General features: G+C 37.2%; 1 protein-coding gene across 4 annotated transcripts; it reads left to right on the top strand.

Moving 5' to 3' along the window:
• The first annotated feature begins 69 nt into the window (after nt 1-69).
• Nucleotides 70-23,260, top strand: STRADB (STE20 related adaptor beta). Of its 4 annotated transcripts, none has more exons than XM_036253849.1 (12): nt 70-196; nt 3,727-3,826; nt 9,339-9,419; nt 14,479-14,578; nt 16,119-16,240; nt 17,596-17,704; nt 18,868-18,991; nt 20,240-20,411; nt 20,714-20,818; nt 20,980-21,224; nt 21,900-21,942; nt 22,409-23,260. In XM_036253849.1, the coding sequence occupies exons 2-12, from the start codon at nt 3,815-3,817 to the stop codon at nt 22,427-22,429; spliced, it is 1,134 nt and encodes a 377-aa protein (XP_036109742.1). In that variant the 5' UTR covers nt 70-196; nt 3,727-3,814; the 3' UTR covers nt 22,430-23,260. The 4 variants fall into 4 exon arrangements, with proteins under 4 accessions (XP_036109742.1, XP_036109739.1, XP_036109740.1 ...); XM_036253846.1 differs by having other exon boundaries at nt 71-196; nt 22,433-23,260; XM_036253847.1 differs by having other exon boundaries at nt 178-196; nt 3,730-3,826; nt 22,433-23,260.
• The last annotated feature ends 407 nt before the right edge of the window (nt 23,261-23,667 follow it).

Genomic DNA, 23,667 nt, shown 5'->3' with positions numbered 1-23,667 from the left:
GATAGCCTGGGACTGGGGCAGAGTTCTTGGCTGACCGCCCCAGGCCGGGTCGCGCCGGCCTCCTGCGCCCCGCGGCCCGCGCTGGGAGCGGGCTTTGTGCGCTTGCCTTGCTCCTGGGTGGACCGGGCTCCCACGCCCGCCAGGCCCCGCACCGCTGGCCGCCTGAGGAAGAGTCCTGGCTGCGATCACCTCCAGGGTAATGAGGGGAGGCCGGGTCCGGGAGGGGAAAGTCTAGGGGCCGGTCCGGGACGGGAAGGAAGGCTGCTGGGTCTACGCACGCCGCGGGAAGCCCGAGGCTAGAACTCGCCGCCGCGTCCGGAGCGCGGCCCCTGTCCCCGGCGCAGCTCCGGCTCTGCCCCGAGCCCCTGGCCGCGCGCTGCCAGAGGCACCTGCGTGCCGGGAAGGCGGTGCCCGCCGGGGTCGGCGGCGCCAGGTGCGCGGGTCCGAGCTGCCCGCGGCGCGCTCTCCCCCCAGCTCCCACCTTTAGCCGCGCTCGCGGGCCTGGTGAAGTTTCCAGACAGAAGACACCCTCTGGCCCGGCCTCTGTGTGCCACCTTCTTCGAGTTTGCTACACGCCCCCCCATCCCATCCCCAAAGCAGGATGAGGAAGGAACTTCTTACGAAAGCAAATGTCCGTGCTTCGTTTTGTCCTCAGTATTTTAGTTCAGTGTGTTGTGTTTTGCCCTCGTGGGTTTGTTATGTTGTGTTTTGCCCTCGTGGGTTTGTTATTTCCTCAAACTTGATCAGGATTTGTGACACAGCGCCTACCCAGCGCAGAGCACACAGTAAGCGTTCAGGAAATGTTTTTTTGAAAGCCTGAGTCACGATACTAAGTTTGGAAAATTCTACTGAGCTGTGCGTTGCTATAATTTTTCAGACATTATGGATATTATGGGTTCCCAAGATAACTTTGAAAATTACAGTAATTTTAAAGCTCAGGAAATAGTTAAATAAGGGTTTTTATGTATTAACTATAACAATGGACTGCTGGATGCTTAAATTGACTCAAAACCCGAGTTCTGTAAATAGAAACAGCTGATTTTCACATAAAGTGTCACCCTTTAAGATTAAAACCTTTAGACTACCATTCTATTGGACAAATTTAAATTATTTATAAAACATTATCCTAATTAGCTTTTTAGATACAGGTGCAAGGGACTACATTAATGTATTTGTGAATACATTTAGGAAATTAGGTCTCTAAAATATAAATTTTTAAGCAGTATTTATGTTCATACCTAGTGAAAGCATGTACAGAAAATATAACAGCAAATCACCCCCCTCCACACACACAACTCCCCACCCCTTACTAGATGCAGCTGCTGCCTTGACCTCAAAATGTCTTGTAAAATTATCTCTTAACCGACTAGCATATCTTAAGGAAAAATCTCTGGGATTAAACCACCCCATGGGGACAACCCCTTTAGTACTAACAGTTCTCACAAATTGTGCCTGTTTCTTCTGAGTTTTTCTGAAAAATGGGTAAGGTAATGAAGTTTAAATTTTTTGTTAAGAAAGAATTTATATTAAATGGAAAAGGCAGAAAACAAAATCCTAATAACCAGAAAATTCAGTTCATCATGACATTCCTAGCCTTTCTGCTTGTGGAAAGATAAGTTACAAGTGGTCAGGACCTTATCTACCCTGTCAATGAGGGTCCCCAGTGCCCAGCACAGTGCCCAATCCATAGTGGCCATTTACTAACAACTGTGAAATACTGGGCTGTTTCACGTAACAATATGACTTTCTGTTTATAATGGTTTCTTCATATGCTTGCATGTTTCCTTAGAATAGATTACTAGAAGTGAGAATTTTACTGAGTCAAAAGGCACAAACATTTTCATGCTTATCAAAATATTGCCAACTATCCAAATGAGCCATACCATTTTGCACTGGTATATTAGAGTGTGCCTTTCAGAGCAGCCTCTCAAGCTCTTATATTGATACAGTGTTTGGTCGTTATGGGGACTTTCAGATGAAGTATCTCATTGGATTTTAGTCACCCTGAAAGGTGGGCAGGGCAGGCATTGCATTCCTCCTTTTGTAATATAGCAACTTCCAGCACCTTAAATTGATACAGTAAATGACAGATGACAATATAATCACACTTTCAGGTTCTTCTTCCTCCCATTCTTTACCTTTGGTTTGTAGTGACTATCCTGAATAAATTCATGTCTTTCCTTAGCAATAAAATTGAGTCCCGCTCAATAATATCTATGGTTTACAGGATCTTCCTTTTCTTTTATCATTTTGCTTAGATATTTGCAGATGCTTTTATCAAATTTGAGGACTTCATTAAAATGAAATAATGAAATACAATTTATATGAAAGAAAAGAGTGTTGATTAGGTATAAGGAAACACCCAGGCAATAGCAAGTTTAGAACATTACTACCCTTTCTATTAGGAAAGATCTGGAAACTTTTGGTGGTGCTTTTGTAGCTCCTTGAATCTGAAGAAGTTACTATTTTAAATCTCTGAATCTGTTGCAGTCCTCATAAACTATTGAGCTTAATACTCTATTAGTGAAAGTGGACAGGAATTATTTGCATAATAATCTATGTATCTTTCTTATCTGTCAATAAATTCCAAGAATAGAATTGGGAACTAAAATTAATAAGGTAAAAAATATTCAGCCTACAAAAAAATGTTATTTTCACATGAAAACTTAAAAATTTTTTTCTCTTTTTTTAGATATGTGGCAACAAGAAAATATTATTAATTCTTAGTCTGTTACTGAACCTGATTCTTTCCAAACTCACTGGTCAGGGAACCCAAATGATTTAAAAGATAATAAATCTAATCAGGAAGCTTTGAAAGCTTTAAAGTTTACTTACAAGTGGAATCATTGGACTTCTTGGGGCACCACTTATATCAAAAGTGGGTCCAACATTGTTTTTCTATATTGTTTGCTTAGGGTTCTTTTAAAAAGTACAGAAACTCTGGCTGATCAGCCCGTGGACCAATGAGTCACGGGATCGGTTGTGGTCAAGGGCGTGTCCCTGGGTTGTGGTTCATCCCCAGCCCTGGTCCAGGTCATGCGGGAGGCATCCAGTCCCTGTATTCCTCTCACTTTGATGTTTCTCTCTCTCCTTCTCTTTCTCTCTCTTCCTCTCTCCCTCCCTCCCACTCTACTTGAAGATAAATGGAAAAATATCCTCGGGTGAGGATTAAAATATAATAAATAAATAAATAGTACAGAAAAGAGCCCTGGTTGGTTTGACTCAGTGGTTAGAGCATTGGCCCATGGACCAAAGGGTCTCGGGTTTGATTCCCAGTCAAGGGCCTGTACCTGGGTTGCAGGTTTGATCCCCAGTTGGGGTTATGGGTGGAGGCAACCAATCAATGTGTCTCTAATGTTGATATTTCTCTTACCCTTCCTTCCTCCCTCCTTTCCACTCTATCTAAAAGTCAATGGAAAAATATCCTTGGGTGAGGATTAACAAAAAAAGAAAAAGAGAAAAAGAAAAGATAGGGAAGGAGAGATGCAGGTATATTGAGCTTTGAAAATATCCCGAACCTCCCTTCAACTTCACTCTGCCTTTCTGTTGTGATGTCAGATCCCAAATAGCGTACAGTAAACAGAAATGCTCTTCAAAGACACTTTGCAGGAATGTCTCTAATCCTTGTGTCAGAGAATAGCTGCCTAAATATTGTGTGGGTTTATAGCAATTAGTTATTCAAGAAACTTTTATGTGAATCTAATTATTTTGCTTTTTTTTTTATAGTAGGATATTTCTGCATCTTGAAGATAAAGCAACAATTTTCTCTGCAATAGATGGATTTTTGTAACTTTCTGTGAACTAAAGCTATTCAATGTCTTTTCTGGTAAGTTTTTGTTAACATGGATCTAATTTTGCGCCATCAGAGTAGTTAGATGTTAATGTATCTAACAAAAGGCATATTTTGATGAGATATTTTTTACTGAGATGTTATTTTGACCCAAATGACTTCTTGTTTTAAGAAATGAATTAAATTCTCATTGAGTTGTTGTTTCTTCAAAAAAGAGTTCTCCTAGCCCTGGCCAGTTTGGCTCAGCTGTTAGAGCATCAGTCCATGGACCAAAGAGTCTCGGGATCAATTTTGGTGAAGGGCATGTACCTTGGTTGCAGTTCATCCCTGGCCCTGGTCTGGATGCTGCGGGAGGCAACCAGTCAGTGCGTCTTTCTCACGTGGATGTTTCGCTCTCTCTCCCCCCTCCTCTCTCCCTCCCTCTCCCACTATCTGAAGATAAACAGAAAAATATCCTCCAGCGAGGATTTAAAAAAAAAAAGAGTTCTCCTTTGCTTTCTGATATTCTCATTATTCTGTTCCCTTGACCCATACCCACTTTTTTTTATATATGCTGTACTTGGATATGCCTCTGTCATCCAGTTAGCTATGCCTTATCCTTTACCTCTTTCAAAAATCTCTTTTACAAATTTCCATCTTACTAAAGGCAAGCACATTTAAAATAAGCCCCTTGACTTAAGACTAAAAACATTTGGATCAATGTGTAATATGATATATAGATAACCAATTTGTTTTCTGTTAATATTAGATCCATATCTAATATACTTTAGATATTGGTATCTGTTTTAGGATTTTCATCTTGTCTTATATAGAATACAATACTTGAATATTTGAATTATTATATTAAAGCAGCGATCTTTTCAAAAGTGATGGGTACATTTGTAGGAGGATTTGTAGTTTACAGAAAACGTTCATACGTTCTATCTCTTTCAGTCTTCAGCATTGTGAGTGATTGACAGGGCAGGTGGTATAATCCTCATTTTGAGTTTGGCCCAAGATTGTGAAGAATTAGAGCCAGAGCTCAAACTGATATTTACCAATCAGCACCTTCATTTGGCAAGTCCAAGAGGCAGAACTGTGAATTTAGGAGAATGTATCATTTCTTGTATAGAAAATACAGAATGCATTTACTTTATGTTTAAAGTATAGCTTTTCTACTTAAAAGGAGAGGGGAGCTTTATATATCTGGAAAATACATTGAGGTGAGATACCTACTTCATTTTCCATAGCAAGATTGGCAAACTTGTTCTGTAAAGAACCAGACAGTATGTGTGTGCTATATGGTTGTTAAATTGCCCTTCTGTTGTTGCAGTGTGAAGCAACCATAGGCAATGTGTAGATGAATGTGGGTGTGTTCCAGTAAAACCTATTCCCTACAAAAAGTGCTGGGTTATTTAACCATTGTTGATTGCTCCCTTCTCTAAAAGATTACTTAACAGTTTTATATCAATTTGTAAGTTGGATGAGATGTAAAAGGGCATTTGATAGATAAAGATCCTGAGATTCAGAGGGTTGTGTGGTTACCCAGGGCTTCCAAATTTTACAAAATGATGTAGTAATCTACTCCATAAATATGGATTTTGTGAAAAATAATAAAATATGATAATGGCTGATTTATACTCATTTACATTATTAAGAATTTTACTTTAAATACTATTCTTCCTGCAATGATGAAATATTTAGAATCCTTTGACTCAAAATATTCATGTTTTTTCCTAAGTGAGATATTTGTGCAACTGAGACAAAGTTGATGTTTTTACTTAGAAAGATAAAGGACTCTTCCCCATTCAAGTTTTACTCTCTGAGAGTTAAGAAATGATGTTTTCAAAGGAGCAGCGGAAGTAAAATGTTTTTTTTAAGATTCTTTATAGGGTTAACTGCTTTTCACTTGGCTGTTATACTAATGGATAAAAAATTACATTGAAAAATATTTTGGATGGTTTTAACTCATTATACTGCCTAAAAGAGATTAATGTGTAGATTTTTTATGAGCTGTTATATTCAGCAGCATTCATTTGATTCGGTGTGGATATAAAAATGTTTTTTAAGCTCTGGCTGGTGTGGCTTAGTTGATTGAGCATCATTCCATGCACCAAAAGGTGTCAGGGCACATGCCCAGGTTTCAGGCCCGATACCTAGTATGGAGCATGCAGGAGGCAGCCAATTGATGTTTCTCTCTCATTGATGTTTCTTTCTCTGTCCTTCTCCCTTCTTCTATCTCTAAAAATCAATAAAAACATGTTTTTTAAAAATGTTCTAAGAATAAAATATGACTAGTTTGTGATTTTTTTTTTCTTCTTATAACCTGGGCAGCTAGTGAACATGCTCACATTTTTTAGGAGGGGGTCATTAAAAATATTCTGTCTTGCCCTGGCTGGTTTGGCTCAGCAGTTAGAGCATCAGCCTGCGATCCAGAGACCTGGGTTCAGTTCCCACTAAGGGCACATACCTCGGTTGCAGCTTGTCCCTGGCCCTGGTTGGGTCATGCAGGTGGCAGCCACTCAATATGTCCCTTTCACATTGATGTTTCTCTCTCTCTCTCTCTCCCTCCCACTCTATCTGAACAAAAAATGGAAAAAAATGTCCTCGGGTGAGGATAAAAAATATATATATAGCCTGGGCCAGTTTGGCTCCGTGGTTTGAGTGATGGCCTGCGGTCCAGAGAGACCCAGGTTCGGTTCCTGCTAAGGGCATGTACCTCGGTTGCAGTTTGCCTCCAGCCCTGGATGGGTCGTGCAGGTGGCAGCCACTCGATGTGTCCCTTTCATGTCAATGTTTCTCTCTCTCTCTTCCTCTCCCCCCCTCCTACTCTATCTCAACAAAAAGTGGAAAAATGTCCTCAGGTGAGGGTAAAAAAAATATATATATATATTCTGTCTTATAATACTGGCTGATTTTAGCTGTCTTCATTTAATAGTGACCACTTTCTTACACTAAAAATTTTGTATAAAGATAATGAAATGGAATTTTACCATGTTCTTTTATAAAATATTTTCTGTATTCTATAAACTGAAAACATACATCACAACTCTTATTTTGCAAATAAATTACAGTTAGTTTAAGTTTTAAAAATATGTCCAATATATCTTTTTTGTTGTTTTTTAATCCTCATCCAAGGATAGTCGTCCATTTTATCTTCAGATAGAGTAGGGGAGAGAGAGACAGAGAGAGAGAGACAGAGAGAGAGAGAGATAAACATCGATGTGAAAGAGACATGTTGACTGGTTGCCTCCCGCACAACCCCGATCAGAGCCAGGGACCGAACTGCAACCGAAGTACTTGCCCTTGACTGGAATCGAACCCAAGACTTCCGGTCTGAGGGCTGACTCTCTAACCACTAGACCAAACCGGCCAGGGTTGTCCAATATATCTTTTTTTTTTTTTTTAATCCTCATCAGAGGACATTTTTCCATTTTTTGTACAGACAGAGTGGGAGGGAGAGAGAGGAGAGAGAGAGGGAAACATCGATGTGAAAGGGACACATCGAGTGGCTGCCACCCGCACGACCAACCAGGGTCGGGGACAAACTGCAACCGAGGTACATGCCCTTAGCGGGAACTGAACCCCGGCCTCTCCGGACCGCAGGCGGACGCTCTAACCGCTGAGCCAAACCGGCCAGGGCTGTCCAATATATCTTAAATAAACTTCTCTTCCATCCAAAAAAGTGATGGACATATTTTTAGAGAGGAAGATTTTTTTTTTTTATATGCTTGAATGTATTTTGATAGCTGTGTCAGAGTTCCATTCCCCTTGGCCAAGACCACTTCGGGGTTTGGTGATTTGCTAGGATGACTTGCAAAACTTACCATATAATCATACTCACGACTAAGATTTATTACAGCAAAAGAATACAAAACGATCATCAAAGGGCAAAGGTATATGGAATGGATTACAGAGGAAACCAGGTACAAACTTCCAAGAAGCCTATCAGTGGAGTCACATAGGATGTGCTGAATTCCCCCATAGTTGTGACATGTGTGAAACTTTGTTTACCAGGGAAGCCTATTAGAGACCATTCTCAGGGTTTTTATTGGGGATTGGTTATATAAGTAAGTACCTTCTGCTAGCAGGTAACAAATTCCAGACTCCCAGAAAAAAAAGAAGGTGTTCAGTATAAATCATACTGTTTGCACAAACATTTTGGGCACTGCGAGCCATTCTTATCAGGGGATGGTGGGAACTCTACCAAAATTTAAATTCCTAGATACCACCCAAGGGTCAACCTTGCAAGCAAGCCTCTTCTAGTGATAGCAGTTTTAGGCATGCTGTGTTAAATAATTTTTCAGCACAATGATGTTAATTATTATTTTGAAAAATTAATGGTAAATACTGTGGAAAATATATAAATATCAAATATATAAAAGACCTAACTGTTGGTTATTTTCAGTGTGAGCAACAATAATAAGTAGCTTCAAAAACTGTTATTATAAAGTGTATTCTCCCTAGTCAAATCAATGGAAACTTTGTAAAGGAAATGATTCTATAGCTATCTTGACATTGTTACCTTCTGCTCTTCAAGGGCAAGTTTTACTTAAAACATTGGGGATATAAAATTATTGCGATAAGATTGATAAGGTTTACAGAGTGTAGGAATCCAACTTAAAATAGTAATTCAGGCTAACTGGGAAAATAATTAGTTTGATTAGTGAGAAATTCTGGCATTTTTTTTTTTCATATTTTAAAAGAAAGGAAGTTTGATTACTTTTAAGTAACTACAAAGTATTAATGGATGGATTTATCATAAAGACTCATTTGATATTAGTACTTTAATGTTCATATAAAAATGAATGCTCATTAAATGCTTGAAAATAATTTATCATCAAAGTCTCTTTCATAGAATTTGTTTTTTCTTTTCTTTTGACGTGTCTCTTCCTCCTAAATAGTATAGGTCAACTTCACCCCACTAATTGATGATGAGATAAATCACATATAGGTGCTACATTTCTATATTGGCAATATATGATAATAGGATCATGGGTTAAAATGCAGGAAAATGTACATTGTGATCATGGAACTAAATCTCTTAAATTGCTTTGAGTTGAAGTTAAACATGTTTATCACCTTAAGAAACAAAAACGGTTTCAGATACACTCAATTTGTGGTTTAATGTGGATTAAAATGGTTCCTACACATAAGAAAAAAAATCTGAGGATCAAAATAAAAATTATTATAATGGGTACAGCAGAATAATATTTAGCTAACTATTTAGTAGAAAACTGCAAAGAAGATAGAAGAGTTCAATATCAACACAACAATTATAATGAATTGATACTATGACCTCCAAAGAGAGGACAAGGATCAGAGATAGTGCAAAGTAGAATTATAATAGATGAAATTTGTCTTCTGCACAAGTAGCTGCTTCTCCCTTTTCTCCCATACTGAGTACCTCCATGGCATGAATCCTAGCTTCAATTCCAGATTCCTGCATGCTACTCTTTCTCTCTGCCCCTCACCCCAGTCACTAGACAGACCTTTTTGTATCCACATGCCACCCCTGCTTGTTTTTTGGCTTATTTTTCACTGACTTAATTCATTTCTGAATTTCTAGGATTGTTTCTGCACTTCACGAACACAGGTTGAATCACTCAGACCTGAAAAACAGTCTGAAACCAGTATCCATCAAAACTTGGTAAGAAAATGATTGAGTACAATTAATATTCCTCTTTTGCCTTCTGTAATACCATTCACTCCTGGTTCTCCTATCTCTCTTCTTATTTACAGTGTCTTACTATTGCTTCTTCCTCTATTCCTGCTATTCTCCTACAGCCTATAATTGGCCTCTTCTGCCTATACCATCTCTCCTTGAGCAGTCTCACCTATTCTTTGGCTCCAGTTGCTTAGATTTCAGATTATCCTGGAGCTACCCCAGGTTTTCCTTCAGGTCAATAGGGGACCCTGGCCTCAAGCAGAACTGGTGATTTTCACATTTTTACCTACAATCCTAGTACTTTCTTGGGCACCAGGTGTGTATATAGACTACATCAGATTAGGGTTTTCAAAGACATCTTTATGCAGTTTGAGTAAAACCATAATCTTGCCTGGCCGATGTGGCTCAGTGGTTGAGCATCAACCCATGCACCAAGAGGTAACCAATTCGATTCCTAGTCAAGGCACATGCCCAGATTGTGGGCCACATCCCCAGTGGCAGACATGCAGGAGGTGGCCAATTGTTCTCTCTCATCAATGTTTCTAGCTCTCTCTCCCCCTCCTTTCCTCTCTCTCTAAAATCAATGAAGAAAAAAAAAGATTAAAAACAAAACCTCAGTCTTCTCTCAGACTTCATCAACACATTGTGTTTCCTGCTTTGGCTAATGAAAACCAATCTACTAAGTCATCCTAACTAGAAACTGGGGAATTATTGTCACACTGCCTCTACCTTTGCTCCCATATCTAGTTATATACCAAGTCTTTTGAATCTGTATCTGAAATACCCTTGAGTCCATGCCCTCCTTCACCTGATCACTACTGCTACTGAAGTCTCATCTCTCACCTAGGCTGTTGCAGGTAGACTCATTACCCCTAGTTTCCTAGACATGCATATAACTTCCTCTCACCACTCAGATCATTATTTAACACTGTTACCAATACAGGCCTGCTCGTGTTACTTTTCAGCTTTAAAACTTTTCATTGCTTTCTGAAAGCCTATGGGATAAAGCCTAAACTTTTATTGTTCATGTGAGAAGTTTACTGGGAAGTTCTTACTATACCAACACTTGTAAGAGATGGAGGAGGCAGTGTTGGTTGTACCCAAGTTATTTGAAGAGAGGCCTTAAGCCATTCCAGTGAATATCTCTGGTGCTGGCATGGCTCACCTAATTGTCTTTGTTGTGCAAGGGCTCTGAGCATTTATACTTCTGTATCCATCAGTCTTGGATACAAGCTGACCCCAGGGAAGTGGCGTAAACTTGAGTAGGGCAGCTTCTTTCTGAAGAGGGCAATCCCCTGTATAAGACTTCGTTGTCCTAGTAGTTGGGGAGATTTGCACCTCCATTCTGAAAGCAAATCTGGCCATACACCGTAGTATCCACAAGAGGGAGAATCAGTTAATGAGTCAAGGACAGGAGATATTATTAAGAGTTTTAGGACATTAATAGAGGTTTTCCAGGTGGGTGAAGGGGAAGGCCTAAACGTCTTAGCATGGTATGAGGACTCTTAGTGGTATGGAATATCTTTAATTTTTGAGTTTCATTTCTTGCTACTGAGTCTTAGCACATACTCTTTTTTTTCTGTTTGAAATACCTTTCTCCCTTTTCTACCTCTAAAATGTCTCCACATTCTTAAAGAGTTGGCTCAACTATCATATCCCTGAAGCTTTTCCTCTTGTACCTTTTATTTCATTATGCTCCTACATATCTTAGACATTCCCATAAAATGGCATTTACTCTAGTGTCTCACAATAATTGATGTATACGTCTCTCCAACTATAGAAATGCATACTATATGTCTCTAAGAATCCCCATAATATAGGTATCCTGTCATTTTCATCTTTATCTCTCCTGGACAATGCCTAATGTAAATAATATTTAAAGAAAAATGCTTGGGGATAAATGTTTCTCTGAATATCTCACTATAAAATAGAACCTGCCTGCCCTGGCCAGTTTGGCTAAGTGGTTAGAGTGTTGGCCCACAGGCCAAAGGGTCATGGGTTCGATTTCTGGTCAAGGGCACATACCTGGGTTGCAGGTTCAATCCCAGGCCCATGCAGGAGGCAACCAATCAATGTGTGTCTCTCACATCAATGTTTCTCTCTCTCTAATTCTCACTCTCCCTCCCCACTTTCACTGTATCTAAAAATCAATGGAAAAATATCTTTGGTTGAGGATTAACAACAACAAAAAAAGAATCTGCCTTGCAAATGGCTTATTTTCTACAAAATAAAGTAATCTCATTTAATCCTGTTTATACATTTATCCTGATTCTGTCTTTAGTTGTCTTCATTTTAATCATTTCACTTTTTTACTCTCTAATACTCTAAACACTTCTAGTTACCTACCCTTTTGTGCATAGGATGTAGTGTTTAATCCTAGTTTTTATTCAACTACTGCCCTTCAAATGGAGGTAGTGTACAGAGAGTAAAGTGTTCTTACCTTCTTGCTGTTGCCAAGAAAGAGGCTTAGAACTCAGGAAGCTTCCACATGTTCTGCCTTTTTGTGTGTGTGCTATAATACATGTAACAAGCCCTGGCCAGTTTGGCTCTGCGGTTGGAGCATTGGCCTGCGGACCAGAGAGTCCGGGGTTCAGTTCCCGCTAGGGGCACATACCAAAAAAAAAACACATGTAACAAAATTTACCATTTTAATCATTTTTAAGTGTGTATGGTTTAGTAGTATCAAATACATTAATAATGCTGTGCAACCATCACCACTATCCATCTCCATAACTCTTTTCATCTTGTAAAATGGAAACTCTCAGCCCCGTTAAACACTAACTCCCCCTTCACTCACCCTCCCCTTCCCCTGGTAACCACCATTCTACTTTGTGTCTATGATCTTGACAACTCTTAGTAACTAGTATAAGTGGAATCATACTGTATTTTTTTGTGACTGACATTTCACTTAGTATAATGTCCTCAAGGTTCATTTGTGTTGCAAAATATTTCAGAATGTCCTTACTTTTTAAGGCTAAGTAATACTCCATTGTATGTATATACCACATTTTACATCCATCCGTGGACGCACACTGGTTGCTCCCATGTTGTAGCTGTTGTGAATATGCTACTGTGAACATGGGTATACAGATATCTCTTCAAGGCTTTGATTGTTTGCTTTCTAATTCTCTAGCTAATCATCAAATCAAAAAGAGATATTAGTTTGGGGTGATTTGCTCTTAGTAAACCTGTGTTATTTTGTGATTACCATGTTGTTTTTGTAAGTGTTCATAATTCATCTATCTAGTAATTTGTTATCAGGCTTGACTGGGTAACTGAAGCAAGTTTGCCCCTTTGTGGTTTTCTTCCTTTTTTGAAAATTGGATCAGTGTTTGACTATTTCCATTCTAGTTTCTTGTCCAGGTTCTACTATGTCTGCAGACTTAATATCCTAGATTTAATTGTCCTTGGTCTGGAGGTTTGAACCTGTTTAAAACAACCTGTTTTGGGCTTTGGCTAGTTATTTACAATATATGTGTCCCTTCTAGTTTAAAGAAAACTATTTCCCTAATGGAGAAGATGGACGGAAAGTACAGGTTGATCAGTCTGACTTCAGTCCATCATCTGGTAACCTTATGCCATTTTTTTCAGGCAGTGAACTGTAAGCCTCAATTCATTCTGTGCTCTAGCCTCCCTGTCAGGCTTATAGGTTGCCACTGAATTTTTAAAAAAATTGTTATATGCTCTTCTTTCTATCTCACAGGTCTCCTTTGAATCTCAGTTTATTTGAAGACTGCCTGTCCTAAAGAAATTAATTTATTTAGATTTCTCTTCTCTTTTTTTTTTCTATTGGGATTATTTCCAATTGTACAGTAGAATTTCTTTTTACAATCTTTCGTCTCTCTTTAACAGTATTCACTTTTATTCATCTTTAGCCATGAGCTTATTTTTCTGCTCTCTTAAAACATTAGGGAACAGAAAAAGTTAGCACAATTCCTAGCACATAGTAATATCATTTCTAACCCCCTTCTTCCTTCTCTTTACCTTGGAAGCAGTAATAAGATTCTGGCCACCTGCTGGTGCCTGTAAGGCTCTCAAGTGTCTTTTGGAGTACTGGTGTTCTTTGGGAGAGCCCCACGGCTATCATATGACACCAGTGGTGTTGGCTTCCTCTTTGTCCTACATGCATGTTTCACTGCTGCTGGAATTGGTGCTAACATCAAACTCTGACTCAAAAGGACCCTGTGAGACACCCCATATTGGTTCATGGTCATTAACTCAGGAGGTCTGTACTCTATTCTATTTCTTGACATTTATTATTTTTCTCCTCATCTCCCTTTTCATTCATTTCATCTTGTGAAAAACATCATCAGTAATTTTAGTAGACTAGAGTGTGGAAATTATTCCTTGACTATTAACACTTCCACTAGCTGAGCATATACCTGTATGTGTAATAGATAAAACTTACGATCACTTGAAGCAATAGCACAAGCGTATAATAATTCCTCACAAGTCCCTGCATCTCTTCCTTTGATATGTTTATTTATTACCTACCTTGAAAAATTAAACCATTCTTAGCAACTCCTAAAAATGTTTACCAGAAATTGTGCTGGAAAGTATTCTTCACCACCTATAAATCTGTTTTTTTCTGCCTTCTCTTCCTTTACAGACTGATAGCTTTCTAACTAGCATCAATTGTTAGCTATTGTAAATTCTTTTTTAGATATTATACCAGTGTCTTAAGTCATCTTTCAGTGTGCCTTCCTCATGAGCACTTGTGTGTTTAAAAATACAATATCTGGTCCACTTAGTGTGGCTTAGTGGATTGAGCATTGTTCCATAGACTGAGAGATCCCAGTTTGATTCCCAGTCAGGGCACATGTCCCTGGTTGCGGGCTCGATCCCCAGTAGGGGGGTGCAGGAGGCAGCCAGTCAATGTTTCTCTCTCTCTCTTCCTTCCTCTCTCTCTAAAAAAATAAATAAAAACATATTTTAAAAAAAGAAAAGAAAATATTTGTATTTTATATTGGGGTAGGGGACCAAATGGAGGAACTAAAAATGTTCATACCTATTTTGTTTTCATCTTTCTAAAATAATGCAGGTTGATAAACCAACTCTTCCCTGGTTGTCTCCGTCTACTAGACCCAGTGAAGTGATCTGTTCTACCAATGTTTCTCACTATGAACTCCAAGTGGAAATAGGTAATAATCATGAATTTTACATAATTGTTAGAAATGAAATTGATGACAAAAAGATCTTTTTAGCCATAGTCCTTTAACCAAATTACTTTAACTTAAAAACTTACCTAAAATCCCATCTGTGGTAGAAACCTATCTCAGTTAAATTGGGAACAGGATGGGTTATTATTTATAGATTATACATGTGAAACATTTGCTCTGAATATTCAGAAACATTGCTAAGCACTACAAGTACTATGTTAGATGCTAGGGATGTAAAGCCATTTAAAACACCTGAGGAGTTCACATTCTCTTTGGGAAGATGAACTCGTAAGATAGCTTTTTTAAAATTCACTGTAGAGGATGAGATGAATTTGAGATTGAGGTGTTTTTAAAGATAAAAGTGGCACCTGGCCAGTGTGGCTCAGTGGATTGAGCATCATCCCATGGACTGAGAGGTCCCAGTTCGAGTCCCAGTTAGGATACAGGCCCAGATTTTGGGCTCCATCCCCAGAATCAGTGTTTCTCTCACATCGATTTTTCTATCTCTTCGATCTTTCTCCCTCTTTAAAAACAATCAATAAAAACATATTTAAAAAATAAAGGTAAAAGTGGCAGAATTTGTTGATTGTGGAGGAAGGGAAACTGTTAAGTGCATATTAATAGGTGCCACTGTAGGTATTTTACATTTTAAAAACTGACATCAAACACTGGTGAGTATATCACACAACTGCAGCTCTTACACGTTGCTTTTGGGAACACAAAATAGTTCAGCCACTTTCAAAAAGAGTTTGGCAGTTTCTTATAAGGTTAAACATGTATTACCCAGCAATTGCAGTTGCAGGTATTTGCCAAATGAAAACACATCTACTTAAAGAATGTTTTTGACAGCTTGATTTTGAGTCTCCAAAAACTGAAAACAACAGAAATTATCTATCAGCTTATAAATGGATAAATTGTGGTATATTCATAGGATGACTTATTATTCAATAATAAAAAGAAATAACTACTGAAGCATACAATATGGATCTCCAAAGTGATCTGCTAAGCAAAAGAAGCCAGACACAAAAGACTACATCCTTTATAATACCATTTATATGACAAAAATTATATTCGATGTTGCCAGGGACTGGAAGTGGGTGTAGGGGATCACTGAATAGCATTCCACTGTTTGAATATGTCACAATTTGTGTTTATCAAGTCACAATATTAGCCATTATAATAGGTACGTAATAGTATATTGTTGTGGTTTTAATTTGCATTTCTCTGTCTTGAACATCTTTTTATGTGCTCATTGGTCATTCCTATATCTTCTTTTATGGATTATCTATTAATTGTCTGCCTATTTTTTAATTGAGTTTTTGTTATATTATTATAGAGTTGTAAGATATACTCTGGATGTAAATGTTAGTTATAAGTATTATTAATACTTTCAATCATTGGTTTGCCTTTTCATTTTCTTAAGTGTTTTCTTGAAGAGCTAAAGTTTTTAATTTTGATGAAGTTCAGATAATCCAGTTTTTTCTTCTTTGGTTGCTAACACAAGTTTTACGTCTAATTATAGGAAGAGGATTTGACAACTTGACTTCAGTCCACCTTGCACGGCACACTCCGACAGGAACACTGGTGACTATAAAAATCACAAATCTGGAAAACTGCACTGAAGAACGCCTGAAAGCTTTGCAGGTAACAATATGAAAAATAATACATTTAAAGTACTGGATATTTGAGGAGTTACATCATTAAGAAATTTTCCCCCCAAATTAATAGTTCTTTCTGTTAGAGAAAGGTAGATTTCTTTCTTCTAATAAACATGTAATTACAGATTTGAAAAGAATACTTGGAAGCCAGATCCATGAAAGAACAAATATATTCAAACTTTGGTAATTAGTATAAATTCCTTCAAATGAATATCATATTTGAAATGCTGATCTGGAGATTATAGTACGTCTAGTCAGTCCAAAAGAAAACAGTTTTCTTTCCATCCAGTAAAATTAACTTCTAAATTAATTTTAACAGAGTCACCTTTCACGAATATTATAATGCCATTTTAATTGTCACTAATCATTTTTCATATAAAGAGGGTAAGGATTTTGTTTTAATATTGTCTTCATTTTAAAAATGTTTATATGGGATGTGAGGGTGATCTGGCTGCAACATCTGTCACCCCATTGATCACCAGGGTTGATTTGGCTAATCTGGCTGGCTACGCATGTGTCCCCCCCTCTTTCACCAATCCATGTGCGTCCCTCCTGAAGCTGCATGCTCCATGCTCTGTCGAAGAGGACGACCTTTCCCCCAGAGGAGAGGACTGGTCCTCGGTCAAGGGTATACAAGTAGCTGCGCTCCCCTGCTAGAGTCTCCAAACACGCTCTCAAAATGTGCACATGTGTATTGCACAGAAAAAAAGGTTGGAAGAAATTACACCAAAATGTTAATAGTGGTTTTCTCTGTGATTTCATGTTAGCAGTTATTTTTATCTTTATATATTTATGTATTTTTTAATCTTCACCTGAGAATATGTTTTTATTGATTTTGAGAGAGAGAGAGGAAGGGAGAGAAAGAGAAACATAGATTGGTTGCCTCCCATACGCTCCCCGACCAGGGATTGAACCTGAAACTTAGGTATGTGCCCTGACCCGAATCAAGCCCACAACTGTTTGGTGTTATGAACAATTCCCCAAGCAACTGAGCCACCCAGCTATTTATGTATATTTTTTAATGTTTCTATACTAAGAACATAGTATTGTTAAAGAGTATGACCTCTAGAGTTAGACTGAGTTAACATCCCATTCTCTTCTTTTATTAATTATGTGCTCTTGGACTAGTTTTCTAACTTATTTATAAGTACCCTCTTCTGTAAAATGAGATTCATAATATCACATTGTGTAGTGGTTGTGAGATTTAAAGAAATGACAGCACCAAGAACAGTGGTTAGTACTAACAAGTTTTACTGAGTATTAGCTGCCACTACTGCTCTTGTTTTCATCATAAGGGATAAGGGTTGTTTTTAAATGTCTTCTCTCTTGTGTTTTTCCTAGAAAGCTGTGATTCTATCCCACTTTTTCCGGCATCCCAATATTACAACTTATTGGACTGTTTTCACTGTTGGCAGCTGGCTTTGGGTTATTTCTCCATTTATGGCCTATGGTAAGAAAACTCGTTCTAGGTAAAATAACTCATAGGCTGGATGCTATAATTATAAGGATGAGTGGGATCTTAGATTTATGATTAACCACTTTTAATTTATAAATCTGATGGCCAATTCTAAATTTCATGTTATATTTCTATTTCTGGTTCATGTTGAATTTTAGTCAGAAAAAAAGTAGGTCTGATGATCAGTGAACCACCACTGCTCCTCCAAGAAACCCATGCTTTTGAACATACTGTCTCTTCTCTTCAGTTTCCTTCCTCTCTCAATGGAGAGCCACCATTATTCTTCAGGCAGAAGTAATAGTTCTGATTGCGCACATTATCCCCATCCCTGTTTCTCTACATGGTAAACTTATTTCATTCTATTATAAACGTCGGTGTGTGTAACCTGACTCCCTCACTGGATTGCAGCTTCGAGGGCAGGATTATGTATGTATTTATCATTTAGAGTACCCAAGTGCTCATACAGTACTTAGCACAAGGTAGTGTTCAGTAAATGTGTTGACTAAATAGAAGAATGGATTCTAGAACTTTGAGTTTTAGGACAGCTTTTGTGAATTGTCTCTGGATTTATAGATAGATAGATAGATAGATAGATAGATAGATAGATAGATAGATAGATAGATTTATAGATAGATTTATAGATAGATAGATAGATAGATAGACAGACAGACAGACAGACAGACACACAGAGTATGTATTTTTTTCAGTATACTGGAAATTGCTAATTCTCTTTTCTGATCTCTGGAGTGTCATTAGGAAAGTCTTTTTAAATATTCTTGAAGGATAAGTACCTTTGCATAGGAAAATGATTAGACTCTAAAATGTAACAAGGGTGTGTGTGTGTGTGTGTGTGTGTGTGTGTATTTATGATTGAAAAGAACATTCAAAGAATAGTTAGGCTCTGGCCAGGTTGCTCCTTGATTAGAGCATTGTCACTGTATGCCAAGGTTGCAGGTTCGATTCCTGGTCAGGGAATATACAAGAAGCAACCAATGAATGCATAGATAAGTGGAACAACAAATCGATGTTTCTCTCTTTCTCTCCCTTACTCTCTCTCTAAATTCAATCAGTAAATAAAATATCATTAAGGAAAAAAACATAGCTAGAATTAAAATCACTTTCAGTGTTCATTTAAAGATTTCAGGGGTTTCTTTCAGGTTCAGCAAGTCAACTCTTGAGGACTTACTTTCCCGAAGGAATGAATGAAACTTTAATAAGAAACATTCTCTTTGGAGCAGTGAGAGGGTTGAACTATTTGCACCAAAATGGCTGTATTCACAGGTAATTACTTATTTGTATTTTGCAAAATGAAAGAATTTTAGTGGAAGAAATTTTTTAGGGAGATTTTAGGAAGAGTGGAGCAGTTGCGTATGAGAGAGGAGGGATAGGAAACTTGTAAATGAAAACTGAGAGAGGAAGGGACCAATAGTTCCTGTTGATGTTTACATTTTGTGTTCATACACCACAATGTTCAGACCAAGTTCTCTGTCTAGTGTTGTGCTCAGTGCTGGAGTGGAGCACCTGCCCTCATGGAGCTCAAGTCTCAATCTAATGAGGGATGTCAGCTGTAGAGAGTTGGGATGCTCTTTAGCTCTGTTTTTCCTTAAGCAAATAGCTCCTTTGTCTGTTTTTTATCTTTAAGTTGTAGTTACAATACATCATGTACAAATTGTAACTAAACCTTTCTTTGTTTTCTTAAATATTTTGCAGCACCTTGAGGTTATCCTATTAAATATCAATTCTCTTGTTACCAAACTGTAAATGCAGAATTGGCTGAATATTAAAAACAGTGCTGTTCTAAGATACACTGGCAGTTTGTTTTCCTTTTTAACTAAGTTACTTTTACATAAGCTTGTTTTTTATTTTTGTTTCAGTCTCCTTAAAGCTTTTTTTTTTTTTACTATTTGTTGTTTTTTAACAGCATTATGGTTAACTGTTGATTTCTAACAGACTGTATTATGATTAATCCAGGTTTTTGCCAGACTATTTATTGGTCATCCTACTCTAATTAGTCTATTAGAAACTCTGTTAGTTTCCAAATCCAGTGCTTTGGATGGAAAACAAGGCTCTTTTATAGTTTATTTGACAAAGGAAATTTTTATGAGACATATCTTTATAAATAGTGTTAATACCACAAAAGGCTATCTTTTTTTTGGATAATATTGCATTTAACTTTAAATTACAACTTTATGCTTTAAATATTTGCTAATTGATTTTTTTTAGACGACTTCTTGAGCAATAGCATCCTTAAAGAATAAAATTAATAATTTGATTCCATTCCAAGTTTGCAAAAAATATTATCACTTCCAAACATGTGGCTGTCAGTTATATCTTTTCCTAATGCTATATTGAGTAGCTGAAAGGATTTCTTAATTCCCTGAGCATTTGCTGTATATTCATAGCAGTGTGCTGCTATTTTTAAAGAGTATTTAATTTCCAAGAGAATACATGGATGTGTTCTGACCAGATTTTTATTCTTTCTTCATTGGCCAATTTCCTAGTATTTAGGGTTGTTTCTTTTTGTTCTAGGAGTTTTAAAGCCAGCCATATCCTCATTTCTGGTGATGGCCTAGTGACCCTCTCTGGCCTGTCCCATCTGCATAGTTTGGTTAAGCACGGACAGAGGCATAGGGCTGTGTATGACTTCCCACAGTTCAGCACATCAGTGCAGCCGTGGCTGAGTCCAGAACTACTGAGACAGGTCAGGTGTGGCTGTTGAATTGGATTGTCTGTGCATCTCAAGTGTCTTGTAAGCTTGACTAAAGGACGGTTGTGACCTTATATTTGGATTGGTGAATGGACTACTACTGAAAGACTTCTTTTCTCTTTGTCAAAATTATTATGTAAGGAATTTAAAAATGTGTACCATATATTAGGTATAGCTTGATTTCTCACTTATGAGTTTTTTTCCATTATTATTTACCATCCTTTATCAAAATAAGCACTTGTATATAACTTTTTAAGTTATTTACACTAAAGGACTTCAAATTCATTGTTCTACAGGATTTACACGGATATAACGTAAAGTCAGATATTTACAGTGTTGGCATTACAGCATGTGAATTGGCCAGTGGGCAGGTACCTTTCCAGGACATGCATAGGACTCAGGTAAATTCTGCTAAAATCCCAGAACTATCTTCCTTCCATATGATCCCTTATATTCTAGATAATATCTGATCAACATCCTTGCTATAGACTTAGGATCTTTATTGTTGTTGTTTTAATATTTTGCCTGGAAAAGGGTTGAAGGAAATTTTTCTTTCTTTTAGATGCTGTTACAGAAACTGAAAGGTCCTCCTTATACCCCATTGGATATCAGTATTTTCCCTCAGTCAGAATCCAGAATGAAGAATTCCCGATCAGGTGTAGACTCTGGGATTGGAGAAAGTGTACTTGTCTCCAGTGGAACTCGCACAGTAAATAGTGACAGGTTGCAGACACCATCCTCAAAAACTTTTTCCCCTGCCTTCTTTAGCTTGGTGCAGCTCTGTTTGCAACAAGATCCAGAGAAAAGGTAATATTTTCTAAATAAGATAAAACACACATCTTTTATTTTTTATAGAACCGTTGTGTCCCTTCCTGCTAAATTCAAATCTTTAATCAGTCTTTTGATCAAAAAATTATAGTCTAATCTAGACAATATCAGTGCTAAAAACAAATAGATGTGGTGAGCAAGAAGAAAGAATACAGGACTCAAAGTCAGAAAACTTGGCTCTAGTTTTAGCTATTTCATTTCCTAACCAAGTTACCTTGTAAAAATCAGTTAATCTTTCTGGACATTAATTACTGCATTTATGTTAAGACATTTTAGAAATTTCCAAGCAGTACAAAAGTATTAGTTGCTGCTAGTGTAATAATATAAATTATTATAGATAACTATATATTATTAATATTTTGGAAATAAAGTGTGTGTCTTATTGGTTTTTAGCTTCTTAATGCCTAGCATAAGCTCCTTATAAATAGTAAGTGCCCTGTAAATGTTTAGTTATGGATTAATTGAAGGATATCTCTAGAATGAATTCTTTTCATTAGTCAAGGAAGCTAAGAATTGGGCTTCTGACATACATTATTTTAATTTTTTAGTATTGTGTTTTATAGCTCTAAACCTAATTTCTAATGTATTTTTACATCTAAAAATCTACATTCTAATATGAGGTTCTATTTTTTTGTAACTTTAAAAAATGTTTAGGCCATCAGCAAGCAGTTTATTGTCCCATGTTTTCTTCAAACAGGTAAGCTGATCTTTTTTCTGTCTAGATGTTTTTAAATGCTATTAAAAAGTCATTTTATTTATTGTCTTATGGGACAGTTTGGTTGCCAAGATTCTTAACAATAACTTTCTTACAAAATAAAGTTAAAATCAGGAAAACATTTTGGTGGTTCAGTTACAGACTTTCTAAAGTATATCCATTCTGCAAAATGAATAAAAACAAACAGAATAACATCGTATGTGACTATATCCTCAGTTGGTATTTTGATTAATTTAGAGACATTTTATTTTTTTCTATATTGTCTAGAAATGATTTAAGGGCAGAACAGTTCTGATAAAAATCAGTTTATTTGCCTGTCACTTCTTTCTGTTTTCAGATGACCAGAGTCAAAGGTATTTTTAGTGAAAATACCTAAAAACTTTTAATGATTTCTTTAAAAGTTATTTATTGCTAACGAAACTAATGTATTGAAATTATGTACCAACAGCCTTATTTTGAGTTTCTTTAACAGATGAAAGAAGAGAGCCAGGATTCAATGCTTTCACTGCTGCCTCCTGCTTATCACAAGCCATCAACAGCACTGCCTCCAGCATCACCTTGGACTGAGCCACAATGTGATTTTCCTGATGAAAAAGACTCAAACTGGGAATTCTAGAGCTGCCAAATCCTTTTATGTCCTATATACTTGACACTTTCTCCCTGCTGCTTTTCTTCTGTATTGCTAGGTACAAATACTAGAATTTTACTTGAAAATACAGTTGGTGCACTGGAGAATCTATCATTTAAAACCACTCTATTCAAAGGAGCATGAGTTTATAGCCCCTTTGGTTAGCTCAGAGTGCTATTACAACTCCAGGGAAAGTTCAGAATTAATCTAGCTACATTTAGTGTCATCTGTTCTCAGAATATTTTCCAAAGCTGTGACTAACTCTTCTTCTTGACCTCTCAATATAATTTTTGAGCCAGTTAATTCTTTCAACATTTGCTGTCCTCAGGGGAATGAGCCCTCAATGGACAGTGCTTCCAAGTACATTTTTTACTTCCAGATTCTCTAGCCTTTTTGATCAGCTGTTGTTAGACCAACAGGCTAGTTTATCCTGGCATCAAACCTTTTTTTTGGTAACAGGAAAAATGTTTATACTTTCCCATTTTCTTCTATTAATACTTATGGTAATATCAAACTGAGCCTCACTCACATTAAATGATTCACTTGAAATATATACAGAAGTTGTGATTGGCTTTTTTTTAAGGGGCTAAAGTAACACTTTTCTACTTATGTAAATTAAAGACCCTAAATTCATGCACCCTGTGGGAGCTCAATAAAGATTTATTGAATTGAGTTTGTGCTTTTATTTATTTTCTTTGTGTGGTTTGACAAAGCTAAAACAGATTCTAATTTGTTTGATTATTATATGATTATTCTTGTTCCTATAGGTGATACAATATATAATGACACAGAGATCTTAATTCATGGTATGACCATATTAGCAAAAGGGAGATGCTGTGTCTCAAAGAGTGTGTAGTTCAAACTGTGGTAAACTAGGACCTATCAGTTAGTGGATTTCTTAATCTGTGTACTCTTATATAACATTCTGTTAAAAATTATTTTTAAATGATTGTCTCAAGACTAAAAAAATAAAATTAGATAGTATATAAATTAATAGACAATTTAGCCCAGCCGGTGTGGCTCATTGGTTGAGTGTCTACCCATGCACCAAGAGGTCACCAGTTCGATCCCCAGTGAGG

This window comes from Molossus molossus, unplaced genomic scaffold (assembly GCF_014108415.1).
Source record: "Molossus molossus isolate mMolMol1 unplaced genomic scaffold, mMolMol1.p scaffold_m16_p_11, whole genome shotgun sequence".
NCBI lineage: Eukaryota > Metazoa > Chordata > Mammalia > Chiroptera > Molossidae > Molossus > Molossus molossus.
Note: the sequence above shows the minus strand (reverse complement) of the source record. Positions and strands in the feature narration are given on the sequence as shown.

What these genes read in the sequence shown, in the direction of transcription:
- STRADB (XM_036253846.1), top strand. An exon ending in AACGCCTGAAAGCTTTGCAG is followed by an intron (nt 16,241 to 17,595) that starts GTAACAATATGA and finishes TGTTTTTCCTAG; the next exon opens with AAAGCTGTGATTCTATCCCA. An exon ending in CAACAAGATCCAGAGAAAAG is followed by an intron (nt 21,225 to 21,899) that starts GTAATATTTTCT and finishes AAAAATGTTTAG; the next exon opens with GCCATCAGCAAGCAGTTTAT.